Source organism: Peromyscus leucopus, chromosome 12 (assembly GCF_004664715.2).
Source record: "Peromyscus leucopus breed LL Stock chromosome 12, UCI_PerLeu_2.1, whole genome shotgun sequence".
NCBI classification, from domain to species: Eukaryota; Metazoa; Chordata; class Mammalia; order Rodentia; family Cricetidae; genus Peromyscus; species Peromyscus leucopus.
The window spans coordinates 63,050,024-63,063,273 of record NC_051073.1 but is presented as its reverse complement, the minus strand read 5'-3'; the positions used below and the strand labels follow the sequence as shown (position 1 = coordinate 63,063,273).

The 13,250-nt window shown below is 50.5% G+C and overlaps 1 protein-coding gene and 1 long non-coding RNA gene across 2 annotated transcripts; one reads left to right on the top strand and one right to left on the bottom strand.

The window, feature by feature from the left end:
• Positions 1–4,835: 4,835 nt before the first annotated feature.
• On the bottom strand, positions 4,836–10,442 carry LOC114685402 (somatomedin-B and thrombospondin type-1 domain-containing protein-like). Its single transcript, XM_028860066.2, has 4 exons — positions 10,382–10,442; positions 6,657–6,851; positions 6,122–6,216; positions 4,836–5,300 (listed from the first exon to the last, which is right to left on the bottom strand). Exons 1-4 carry the CDS (start codon positions 10,440–10,442, stop codon positions 5,223–5,225), a joined length of 429 nt encoding a protein of 142 aa, XP_028715899.1. The 3' UTR covers positions 4,836–5,222.
• LOC119088796 lies at positions 6,836–10,482 on the top strand. The gene is made up of 3 exons (XR_005092524.1): positions 6,836–7,032; positions 7,245–7,432; positions 10,406–10,482. It is a non-coding gene; the product is annotated as an uncharacterized LOC119088796 (long non-coding RNA).
• The last annotated feature ends 2,768 nt before the right edge of the window (positions 10,483–13,250 follow it).

The following is a 13,250-nucleotide window of genomic DNA, read 5'->3' as shown; positions in this document are numbered from 1 at the left end:
AGGCTGTGAGATCTAGGAGGAAGAGTTAGAAGGCATGTGTCGGCCTCTTCGGAAGGCGCTGATGGCGTCTGTGTGGAGCAACTTGCCATGTGGAGTTGAGCGTCTTGGGACCAGTCCCAGGAACACGGTGTGTTGGTGGAGCCTCTTCTATTTCCCCACTCAAACTCAGCTCTCCACCCTTTAAGCAGGCGGAGAGAGGAGCAGGTCCCTGTAGTGACCTGGACTTCGGGAGACCTCGCCGCGTTGCCATGACCCCATGTGAAACTCTCCTTACATGTCGATGGAGGGAACACAGCAGGAAGACACTCCTCCGCTCTCCTGCCCACCCCTGCTGGGCCAGGGGCTTCCTCATTCCAGGAGCAGGTAGGTCCCTCCCTGCCTCTGAGCTTAATCTACTGACAAGTAGATTTTTCACCCCAACAAGGAATTCCCCCACTCCGTTTCCTTTTCACTTGAAACCGTCAACCACTCTGCATACTTGTGCATAAAGAGAAAAAACAAACAAACCCCTAAGAAGATCTTCGGTTTCTTCTGGATCCAGGGTCACTTGCAAGCCTGGGCTGATGGCTGGTGCCTCCGAGGGCCATCACAGACTTCACTAGAAAGGTCTTGGACCATCTCTGCAGCCCAGCTCAGCACTCACCCTGAGTGGGCACAAGTGTTACAACCTTAGCGAGCAGAGGCTTCCAGATGCCAGACATTGCTCTCCGCTCTTGAGATAACACTATCATAGAGGAAAACAGACAGAGCCTGCCCTCGGGAGCTAACTCCTGAAGAGGGTGAGCAACAAACATTGCTGCCGCAATAGGTGGATTTGTGAGCAATGGAGAGCACCGGGGTGTTCACAGGATGTGTGTGTGTGTGTGTGTGTGTGTGTGTGTGTGTGTGTGTGTGTGTGTGTGTGCAGGTTGCCGTACTGAACAAGTGAGGAGAGGCGGTAGGAACAGCTAGAGAGAGGTCAAAGCGGGAAGGTTTGTGGGCACCAAGGAGCCACTGGAGTCACAGGAGTTGAAGACGTGGCCGTGGGGACGGCAGAACGGCCGGGGAGGGTAATGGGGATCTCCTGGCTAGCCGAGGCTTTCCTCTATCAAAATACTAATTACAACAGAGTTCCGGTGGCTTCCTTCCACAAAACAGGATGAGCTTTCCTTCTGGTGAGCTGAGCTGACAAAGAGCAATAAAGAACAGACGAGCACAAAAAAGTGGGGGGACAGGGGCTGGGTGGGGGTCACCCCCAGCACTGCAAGAAAAAGGAAAAGTGGAAAACAAATAGAGACTTGGTGACTTCAAAGCTACTTTCCCGGTAAGGTGTGAACAGAGAAAAAGATGGTGAATTAATTACTGGTTAATATCAGGCCTCTTTTTCTTAGTTTCTTTTGTTTTGGTTTTTTGGTAAGAGTTAAACCGAAGGCATTTCCTCACCTGTTCTCAAAAGTGGGCAATTGACCTCTTCTGATTTCTAAGTTCAGATGACATAGCTTCAGGGATGTGAAACTAAAGTGACTCCATTTGGTCTGCTGGCCTCGCTCGCTCGGGAACCTTGTCTAAGACAATGGCACCCTGCCACTTGTAACTTGGCAAGCAAGAGAGCTCTGAGCCGAGCGATGGGTCCTAAGTCGGGTTTTAGAAGGCCAGGCATTGGGAACCCTGGCAGCTGGGTTGAGAACAGCGTGAAGACTAAGAGTTAGGTGGCTTTCGCCCCAGCGTAGGCATGACGCGGGATGCTGGGGAAGGGAGGCCTGTGAAAGCTCTCTGGTTACGGACATGTTTTGAAAGTAGCACCAGAGATCAATCCGACTCGATCACTGTGAGATGTCAGGGTGGAGACAGGGACCCGTGCAGACTCATCCTGGACATCAGGAAGGATCCAGGGCCATCGGCACCATTTAGGTTCTGCTCACCCATGCTCTGTCCCCCACAAAACCAGGGCATATTGTGGGGGTGATTCTGACTTGGGACAAGGGCCTAACTGACTCACCGTAAAATGTCCTGGAAATGCAAAGCTGTCTGTGTGCCAGACATGGAGCTGACCCTTAGCTCCACAGGCCACAGCTGAGTTGGTCTGGGTTTCTTGTGTAGGTACCTTCTCCTTCTCCCAACTTGGGTCTCGGAGTTGGGGCTTGCATATCACCCAAGAAAGGATCAGACTTTAATTACAAGCGCACTTGGGTGTGCTCATTATAAGCAGCTCGCTGAACAGCCAGAGCAAAATGTTTATATACCAAACTTAGCAAAGGGCACGGAGCTTTGGGCTGCAATGGGAAAACGGTGAAAGCAGCTGTGAGCTTTATTATGCTCACGGGATGGACAGTCTGTCTCCAAGGCAGACAGAATAGCAGGAAATTGTGCTAACACTGTGTTTTTTTAAGGGGCTCTGTTTTAACCAGGTAGGTTAGGATATGATATTGTCCGATCCCCAACATTTTCACTTAAAAAAAAAAAAAAAAAAAAACCCTTCATGCAGGACTAGGCAGATAGCTTGGTGAGTGGAATACTTGCCTCCAAGATGAGGGGGGCTGTAGCCTGATCTCCAGGACCCACAGGAAAACGGCCAGTGTGGTGATATGTGCTTTGCAATCCCAGAGCCGAGGAGACAAAGACAGACGGATCCTTGGAACTGACTGGACAGCCAGGCTAGCCTAATGGGTGAGCTCCAGGCCAACGAGAGATCCTGTCTCAAAGGAAGTAGACGGTGTGTGTCCCTGAAGACGCCACCCGAGATTGTCCTCTGGCCTCCAAATGAATGTTCGTACACGTGCACACGCATCTACACACACGTCTTCGTCATGCCACCTGTGGGGTTCTGAGAGGATCCCACAAGTTCTGCATGTTGCGCAAGGACAGACAGTGTGCAAGGAACATCTCTGGAAGCTGGCGCATGAGGATTGCAAATTCAAGATTGGTCTGGACTAGCATGAGCTAAATGCCTGCCTGGGAAACTTAGTAAGACCTTGCCTTAAAGTAAACGTTGAAAACTGAGTTGAGGGTACAGCTTAGTGGCAGAGAGCTCGCCTAGCATGCATGAGGCCTTTGGCTCCATCGCCAAATCCACACAAAATAATAACATACAGCCTCTTCCATCAGGATTCTCCTGCCAGCTGTAAGCATTTGCCTCCCCTGCCACCATAGAGGGGTTCTGGTTCTGAACCACATGGAAACGGGACCGTGCACACACTTTTCAGTACCTGGCTTCTTCCATTTAACATTATGTCTGCAAGTCTCATGGGAGCTCTTGTGTATTGCAACGCTTTGTCCTTTTGATGGTGGGCGGTTCTCCATGGTAATAACCCACCATGGTAATGATTCTCTGGCCATTTTCTTCTTGATGGATGTTTGGGTTTGGGTCGATTCCAGTTTTTCACTAGTCCTCGTAAAGTTGTTATTCATTGCATGTTTTGAATATCTATTTCCAGGACTCCAGAGGCCAACCTGTAACCCATGGGGAAGGGGACAGGCATACTGATCTGTCACCAGATAGATGCCTTTCAGACAGGTTTCCCAAGGCCTCTTAGAAAGATCCCACAGGTGAAGTAACCAGAGTTAGTAGAGTAGACTGGAGGGCAGGTCTTTGTCCCAGCCCTCCCTTCATTCCTGTTTCACTTTCCTTACCCTAATCCTTGGGGTTATGTTCCTAAATAAATCACTCGGAGAAACCAAGCCAACGCAAAACCATTAGCCAAGAGCTGGGCTCTACGCCAACGGGGATCCTTGCTGCAATCAGTTGCCCAGAAACCGTGTTCAGCTTAGCAGAGGCCTAGAGCGAGGCGTGGGCGGGGAGAATGGGTGATTCTGTCCTGCTGCAGCCCAGAGCAGTGAAGGGGATTAACAAGGGATAAAGCTGGAACTGTGTACTGAGCTGGGTTGTGGCAGGCCAGGCCCAGGACTTTCGCCATTGTCGTGTAGAGGATGGAAACCCACGGATGGCCTCTGGACAGGAAACTGGCCACACACCAGAGCTTTGGTGACGCGATCTGGCCAGAAGAGCACTGGGAAGGAGCCGCTGACCCTAGACGGTAGCCACGGGACTAGAATAGGAAGGATGGGACGATGTGACATGGCATTAGAAGAAGGCCATTGGCAGAGAGAAGTGAAAGATGACCCTGTGGCTGAGATCCAGAAGGTTGAGTGGCCCAGGAAAGAATATGAGGAAGAGAGGGTGGGTTACTTAACTAAAGGTTATTGGTTTGGGTTCTTATTTTCTGCTTTTTTTTTTTTTTTAAAGATGTGTGTACATAAGTGTAGCCTAGGCTGGCCTTATATTCATTATATAGCCAAGGATAGCCTTGAACATCTGATCTACCTGCTTCTACCTCCTCCATCTCTAGTGCTAGGATAACGGGTGTGTGCCACCATACCTGACTTCAGGGGTGCTGAGCACTGACCATGGGGTTTTGCACATGCTTGGCAAACACTCTATTAACTGAGCGACACCCCCAGCTCCCTGATTTTCTACTTTCAAGTCATTGTTATATTGTACTACATATACGTTAGAATCCTGCCCGCACTCCAGCTACATGACCGCACATGCGCAGTTCAGGAGTTCAGCAAAGGGTCTTGCGTCTTACGTCATCAGTGAGCACGGGCGGATACATGCGAGCCGTGTGGTCACGCAATCAGCGCATGCGTGGTGTAGCTCCATAAGTCCACTTCACCAGGAGCCCTTAAAAAGCCAGACACAGACCCCACCCTCTCTCTCTCTGCTCTCTCCCCACCCCATCTTTCTCTCTGACCTCCACACGCACGTGCTCTTTCCCAGGCCTGGTTCTTCCTCCACTCCCTACCCCCTCCCACCCTCCCACACCCCCACACCCCACCCTCACACTCCCAAACCCCCGTTTCCTCCTAATAAAGCGCTCTGCTGCCAGGCCTTTTCGCGGCGAGGTAACCAGTGCCATTTATCATCCTTTCAATACACATATGCATCTACACACACCTACACATTGTAATTGTACATGCATGTCATCATGTCAACACAATGAATAACACTCTGAGCTGGGTGTGTTTTGTAGTTTCTATAATGGCTAATTCTATGCACTTTTTTTTTTAGATGTGTTGATAACAATTCCAGGTTTCTGTTTTCCCCGGGCTAAGCCAATGTGGGTGGGGGCTCCCAGGATGGCAGGCATCCCTGGACTGGCAGTCATATTGTCCCCAACCAACGGCAGGTGGTGGCGGTTCCATGTGTCCTGCTGGCCCGGCTGGAGGAGGAGCCTCAGGAGGAGTCAGGCTCCCTTCCTGATTCCCTTCACCGTCACGGAGAGTGGCCTTCTGGGGAGGCTGCTGTGGAGGAGCTGCAGAACCTAAGTGAGCAACAAAGCCGGTCCGCTCTCTCGCTGACACACGTGGTCTCATGTTCTAACCATCTCCTGTGCCAGCAAGAACCATGCCCTTCCATATTTGCTCTCTCCATGACTTGCCACCTCTGCCCAGCCGGGCAGGCTCTAGGACCCAGAAGAGCAAACAGGCTCAGCAGCTAGAGGACCCAAGTCGGGTCCCCCAGGTAGCAAGGACAGGAGCCAGGACCCCCACACCCCATCCTCTTGTATAACGGTGAGGTGTGTCCTTCTGTGCGGTGCGAGCACTTTGGGGCCAGGACACAGAAGGAAAGAGGGGGGCAGAGGAGAGTTTAGAACACAAGTCAGTGAATTTGGCACACTGCCTGTTCCTGTACAGCTTGTAAGCTAGGAATGTTTCGTGCATTTTTCTTTTTTTAAAAATATTCATCTTTGTTTTATGTGTATGGGTGTTCTGCCTGCATGTACGTCTGTGTGAAGCCGTGGATCCCCCTGGAACTTGAGTTACACACAGTTGTGAGCTGTCATGTGAGTTCTGGGACTTGAACCTGGGTCCCTTGGAAGAGCAGCCAGTTGCTCTTAACCACTGAGTCATCTCGCCAGCCCCCGGTTTTGTGTATTTTTAAGAAAAAAGGGAAAGTTTATGACACATGAAAATGATATGAGGTTCAAATAGGGCGCTCTGCCCTAACTCAAAGGACCCTTCCCTTCCCTCCCCTCCTCTCCTCTCCCCTCCCCTCCCCTTCCCTACTTGGGGGCCTAGAAGTCCAGAGAGGCGGGAGCAGGTTACCACCCAGCCCCAGTCAAGGACCCTCCCAGGTACTCACCACGCTTTGCACCCAATCTTGAGTGCTGCTGGCTGAGTCGACTGGGCCCCTCATCCTCAGCACCAACTGCAGCACCACCTTGGGAGTGTGAGTGGCTGAAACACAGTGTGAAAGCCCGGTCTGCATCTTCATTCATGCCTCCCAGCTGTTCCCATCCCAGACACCTCCCCATCCTGCTGTTCACCGTCCCGGACACCACCCCTCTGCTGTTCACCATCCCGGACACCTCCCTGTGGGCTCCTTTCTGCTCAGAAGTCTCTGAGCAGGCCCAGAGGCATGCGCACAGCAAGAGACGATGTGGCCCACCACATTCCCCTACCCTAGGCCTCACCACCAATAGCTCAGACTCTCCCCCGTGGGATCTAAAAAAGGCTTGGAGAAGAGCAGTGGGCAGAAAGGTGCCTGGGAGAAGCCAAGCTGAAAGGACTATGTGGACACTTTGGCATGAAATGCATAGACTTCCAGAACTACAGAATTAACAGGGACGGGACGTAACCAGTCCACATCACGGCCACCATCAAAAGGACAGGCTTGCCTCTGTCTGTTACAGCATCCATCCGTGCCATGGGTGGAAGGGAGCCTGCGTGCAGGTCACCGGGGTTGCAGAGGGCCCTGTGATCTGAGCAGCAGTCCGAGAGCTCACGGCAGAATTCATCACAATAGCAGCTTCCTCTCTTGCAGTGGTAATCTGTCCCCGGGCAGCAGAGAGGCTGGGGCTGGGCACAACTGCCTGAGGGAAAAGAGACATTAAAAAGACAGGGTGTGGGAACAACTGATGCGCACATGCAAGAGAATGGGGTCCTGCCTCGCGCCGTATACATAAAGGTAATTCAAGATGGCTCACAGACCTAAAACTGTGACGCTTGGAAAGGAACGGCTGTAAGAGGAAGATATCCACGCCGTTCTCACAAGTAAGTTTTGGCTGTTCTTTTCCTCATCATTTCCCTAAGTTGCTCGACTCAGTGGCTATCTGCTTAGTAACCCACAAATACACATCGTTTTTAAGAGGCGGGGAAAAAACAAAGCATGGGCGGGTAGGAGGGATGAGGAAAAGTTACCGCAGAGTCTGGTTCACGAGAACGGGCCCCAGATATCTTAATGCTCTTTTCTCTCTCCTTCTCAGGTGATTCCTGTTAGCTCAGCACCTGCCTAGGGCCTTGTTTAAGGATAAACCTGAGGACGTCCAGTCCAGCGTTGACAGGTTTAACAGAAGCAGGCCTTTGAAAGGATGCAAGGCCGGTGAAGGTGTTGTGAAAATAGGAGTCTGATGAAAGGATCGGATGGGATCGTGGTGGCCGAGGACGTCTCAAGGTGAGCCGGGGCTGGGCTGGCAGCCTCTGAGCTTGCCTTGGCTCCCACCGCACAGACAGCTCAGGGAGCAGACTGTTTCCACTCTTACATCACCCCTCTTCCCAAGTACCTGGTCTGGCATCCAAGACCAAGAATCAGCTGGAGAGAGAAGATTGGGAGAAGCCATCCAAGTTAGGCTTGGCCTTGTTTATGAATCAGAGGTCAATTCAATGTTACCAATGTTTACTTTAGTGGGATAGGACAGGATGAGGTGGGATGGGATGGTACCAAACTGAGTTAAATCGAATTAAATAGGCCTACATACCTTATCTATAACAAGAAGAATTTGCTTTCAAGATTGTCTTAACTACATGTATGAATAAACTAGGTCACAGGATGACTCGTGGTTTTAACTATGGACTGGGCCCAGAAACGCCTGAAAGTCCCTGATCTAGCGAGAGGCTCTCATTCTGTAGATGGAGATATGTACCCAAGGCCGTGCCTGAGGTGGCCCAAAGAGGGAGAAGAGGCACTGGCCTGACTTTCCCTCTTCCTGGCTTCCCCGCCACCTTGCACCCACGAGTGTCACTGACACAGGTGCCTGTTGTGTGTGCCACCCAAGTCTGTTAGCCTCTGAACACCCTGCCTGCACCTGCTTCTTATGCGATGCCGTCAGCTTGGGGCATCCGACCCTTCCCAATCCACTAGAAGGAAATGTTCTTACATATCAAGATCACACTTGAACCCAGCCTTCCTGCCGCAGTAGAGGAAAAGGCACGACATTTTTGGGAGAATACATGGAACTGGAGAATGCTAAGCTAAGTGAAGAATCTCAGACTCAGAAAGACTGACACCATGTTTTTTCTCCTCTGTGCTGAACCTAGATTTTAGTGATTATGTATGTGCACGGTGTGTGTGTGCGCGCACGTGTGTGTGTGTGTGTGTGTGTGTGTGTGTGTGTGTGGTGTGCTATCCTTGAAACTGAGAAAGTGTACCATGGGGTGGGGGGGAGGAAAGAGAGAATAATGAATGGGAAGAAAAATATCTGTGACAGGAAAGCAGGGGACAGTGAGAAGAGGAAGGGACTCATAGGAGGGAGACCGGGAGCAGGGGGGGGGGGGGGCGGGAGGGGGGGGGATGACGATCGACGAAATGAAATGTGTTTGAAAATGTCATCATAAGACCTCTTTATAACTAAAAAGACAAATGAACCCAGGCCTCCCCGGACTGCTAAAGAACTAGCTCATTACTGTGATGGTGTTCAGGAGCTGGAAATGTAGCTCACTGGGGACATGGAAAGGTTGATTGGGCGTGAGACACACGTCTATAATCCTAGTACCCAGGAAGCTGAGGATAGAAGAGCCTGAGTTTAAGACTGACTTGGACCACATGGGAACGAGAGAGAGAGGGGGGGGGAAGAGAGAGAGAGAGAGAGAGAGAGAGAGAGAGAGAGAGAGAGAGAGAGAGAGAGAGAGAAAGCACACATGAGCATGTGGGCAGTCTAGAGAGATGTTTCAGTGGTTAAGAGCACTTATTGCTCTTCCAGAGGTCTTGAATTTGAATTTGGTTCCCAGCTTCCACATCAAGCAGCTCATAACTGACTGTAACTCCAAATCCAGGGGGGTCTCATGCTTCTGTGGGCACCTGCACTCACTCACATGTATATCCACACACATAGACATACAGACATACACATAGATAAAAATAAAATCTTAAAGGAAGGAAGGGGAAAAAAGGAGAAAAAGAGTGAGTTAAAAAAAAATCAAACATTGTGACTGGGTGGTGGTGGCGGCGGCGGCGCCGGCGACGGCGGCGGCGGCGGCAGCAGCGGCGCATGCCTTTAATTCCAGCACTCGGGAGGCAGAGGCAGGTGGGTCTCGGTGAGTTCGAGCCTGGTCTATGTAGTGAGTTCTGAGACAGCCAGAGCTATATAGAGAGACCTTGTCTCAAAACAAGCATAGGTATCATCAGATACTGATGGCAAGTAATCCCAGCTCCTTGGAGACTGGGGAAAGAGGACCTCACCTTCAAGGGTTGCTGGGACTACAGACTGAGCTCAAGCCAGCCTGGGTAACTTAGTGAGACCCTGTCTGAAAATGGGAAGAACCCAAGGGCAGCTGGCTTGGCCCCCTCCAAAGCAAAGTTTGGCGGTTTTCTACAGAAGGTGAGGGTGTTACAGGGTGTGGAAGGGAGTACTGAGCAGTACCTCCCAGTCCTCCAGGGCCCCCCATGATCTGGCTCCAACCCCCAACTCAGGCCATGCTCACCCAGAAATGTTTTTTTTTTTTTTTTTGGTTTTTCGAGACAGGGTTTCTCTGTGTAGCTTTGTGCCTTTCCTGGAACTCACTTTGGAGACCAGGCTGGCCTCGAACTCACAGAGATTCGCCTGCCTCTGCCTCCCGAGTGCTGGGATTAAAGGCATGCGCCACCACTGCCCGGCCTCAGAAATGTTTTTGTTGTTGTTGTTGTTGTTGTTTATAAGCCCATCTTATAGCGTGGCCCTTTGCATGCTGTTTAAAGTATGCTCAAGAAGGTTGCCTACCCACAACATCCACTAGCCTTCCCCAAAAGTTCTGGGAAATACACCTTTACTGAATTTCCTGCTGCATTTCCAAGGTACATTTTAGTCAATGACTGATGGGCCAGGCTGCTGTTAATCCGGACCTGAGCTTGTCACACTTATTATCCCTCCTGATCCCTCACCCTCTCCACCAAAACTGTACACACCACAGCCGCCTCTGAAGACTCCATGTCTCCCCAACCCGACGTGAAGCTTGCCGCAGAGACATCATGTGGACGGACACACAGAGACGTTACATCTGGCATGGTCTGGCCAGTGACAGAGAATGTAGTATATCCAGAGGTGGCATATCTCACCAGAAACTAATGATAGAGAACGGCTGAGTGGATGAGAACAAATGCAGGGTCTCCTTGACCTCCTCGGAAACAGGTCTCAGCTCAGCTCCTTACCTGTCTTTCGTTTGGGGATCACAGGGCCCAGCCACAGCAGGAGGAGAAAGACCAGCCACATGGCTTCAGGCTCAGCAGAAGTGCCTCAGGGTTCAAGGCCCAGCTTCAACAGCCACCCACTTGAGAGAGCTCGCCAGGTGTCTGCACACAGAGGAGGAGCCAGGTGACACCTGGTAATTGGCAAAGATGCCGTGTGGCACAGGTATTCCAGCTGCTTAGCTTACCTAAACAGAGGTCATTTTTACATCTGTGACTCCAAGCTCTGGGAAGAATCGGAAATGCCAAGGCCGAGCTGCCAGGGACCTCAGAGAGTATCTGACCTTCCCATTTTACAGACAAGGACACTGAGGCCTGGGAAGACAAGGGACACTTGGGGTTCACACAGCTTAACATGAAGACTGAGGTGATAGAGCTGGTCCGCCAGCTCCCTGTCCAGAGCTATCCCAGTCAAAATGAGGGAAATAGTAAGAGCGGTCCTATCAACCACAGCCGTGAGTGGGCATCTCTGTTCCCTGGCAGAGTTGGCAGGGGCCTCAGCCTGGCAGAGCTCTTGCCTTTCTAACACAACCACGAAGGGCTGAGGGAAAGTCACTTCAAGGTTAAGGGATAGAGAGTTTTTCCCTTAGCTCATAGTTTAAAAATGCAAAGAATTGACTCTGTTGGACATTTGGAAAATGACTAACTGGATTTGAAACTGGTTGTATCTTTGGCCCAAGAAGGTTCCAACCAGTCTCTGAATGCCACATTTAATCTCTGATCCACTTTAAGAGGGGTGGTGGGTACCCAGGACAGAAAATAGCCACTTCTAACCCAACCTGTTAGCTTCCGCTGGTGAGAAGACCCACCCTAAATCTGGGCCACACCTTCTGGTAGCAGCTCACATAAAAGGCCGTGGAAGAAGGATGCTTTTGCTTTTTTGTCTGCTTGCCCTCATTCCTTCTGGCAAGCTGCTGGGGCATTCCTTCGATGGTATTAGAGTCCACTTCTTTCTGGTTCCAACACAGAGTGAAAACCAGCTGAGGCACCCAGCCTCGTGGATGGAAGAACTACCATATTCCTGACCTTTCCATCAGGAGACAGCCCATGTTGGACTAGCCAGCCCACAGCCTGTGAGTCATTCTAATAAATCCCCTTTTAATATACATAAATTCTCTGTTCTGTTTCCCTGGAGAACCCTAATACAGTACTCCCTTTCTCCTTTATATGTCTTTAACATTTCTATTTATGGTTTTTAAATTTTAATTTTAGTTATGGTTACTTTGTGTGTGCATGCACACACACACACACACACACACACCACACACACATGCATGCCACCACACGGTTCTGAGAATCATTTCTCTCCTTCCATCGTGGGATCTGAGGCTCGGACTCAGGTTGTCAGGCTTGCAGAGCAAGCTGTTTACCCTCCGAGGGTGTTCTCTCCGGTCGTTCCTGTCCTCGTTCAATTTTCACGTCCAGGGTTGTGGTAACAGCAATCAGGAGGCAGCAAACACAGGGAGAGAGCAAACGGCAGCATTGTTGAGCCTGGCAGAGCAGAGGTGGAAGCGGCCTGGGTCCCAAGAAATCTCTGTGCAGCCGAGCCAGAGTTATCAACTCGCGATGACAAAGAATCAAACTTCTATTTGTCTGACATCTGGTTGGGGTTCCTGCAATGTGCAGGTGAAAACATAGTGGTGTAGTGATAATTTTTAGAAGTGCTGAGGCCACGGGCTGGAGAGATGGTTCGGTGGTTAAGAACATTGACTGTGCCTCCAGGGGTCCTGAGTTCAATTCCCAGCAACCGCATGGTGCATGATGGCTCACAGCCATCTATAATGGGATCTGATGCCCCCTTCTGGCCAGTAGGTGTACATGCAGACAGAGCGCTCATACATTACAAAAAATACGTAAATAAATACATTTTATAAAGTGCTGAGGCCAGGGTAGAAAACTGACTCCCAGGGAGCCAGTAGCCAAGACTGCTGCGATTTAGTGATATCTGTCCTCTAAAATAAATAAACAAACAGAAGAAGTTTGTCCTCTCACAGCCCCAGAGATCAGAAGTCATACACCAGGTGTCAGTGGGCCTCACCCCATTATTCTAGATTTATTTGTTTTTAGAAATAAATTCCTTGGAAGTTTCTACATAATCATGTCAACTGCAAACATGCAAACAGAGATCCATCCCTTTCCCACCTTATTGGAGTGGATAGATCTTGTCTCACTGTCTTGAATTATAGTGTTGAAAGTGGACATCCATCCCTTATTCCCCCAGTACTGGGGAGAAAGCATGCATAGTAAGTACAATGTCAGCCGCAGGCATGTTACTCATGTTTCAGTGAGCTAGCTCAGCATGGAGAGGAATTCCTTGACACTGGTGTCCTCGGGGCCTTGGGTTGTGGAGATTTGCATGGAGGAAAATTTTTGTTTGCTTCTCCCAGAAGTCTGTGGGTGTCATCATGCTGACTTCAGTGTGGGGTTTTTCACACAGTAGAGCAAAGACGTAGGGGTTGCTATTTGTCTAGATGACTTGACTATCTCTTTACCCATCTGGCCGGGATGCCAGCCTTGGAGGAGCTCAAGACCCCAGGGAGAGGAATAGAGAGAAAACAAGTCGAGTATAACACCAGGAATACCAGCAGATGGCGCCACCAGCCAGGAGAGGGCAGTGTCTTCTCTCTAGGGGAGCCGGCTGTAAGGGGACAGCTTTGGGCCACTTCAAACATTGCAGCGGTGTTAAGGAAGGTAACATACTGAGAAGAGTCCACTCGGGTAACTCCTCCAGATGTCACAGGGACCCTCGGGCCAGCGTATTTCCTGTGAAGCGGGGGAGGAAGGAAGTAGCATTTGGCTTAATTGAAGGTAGAAGATGCTCAGAAGTTGGCAA

Bases quoted from the DNA above. Each gene is read 5' to 3' on its own strand.
- LOC114685402 (XM_028860066.2), bottom strand. From the start codon at position 10,442: ATGTGGCTGGTCTTTCTCCTCCTGCTGTGGCTGGGCCCTGTGATCCCC. The intron at 6,217-6,656 runs GCAAGCCTGTCC...ACTGTGTTTCAG, and splicing joins GGATGCTGTAACAGACAGAG to CCACTCACACTCCCAAGGTG. The intron at 5,301-6,121 runs GTGAGTACCTGG...TTGCTCACTTAG, and splicing joins AAGATTGGGTGCAAAGCGTG to GTTCTGCAGCTCCTCCACAG.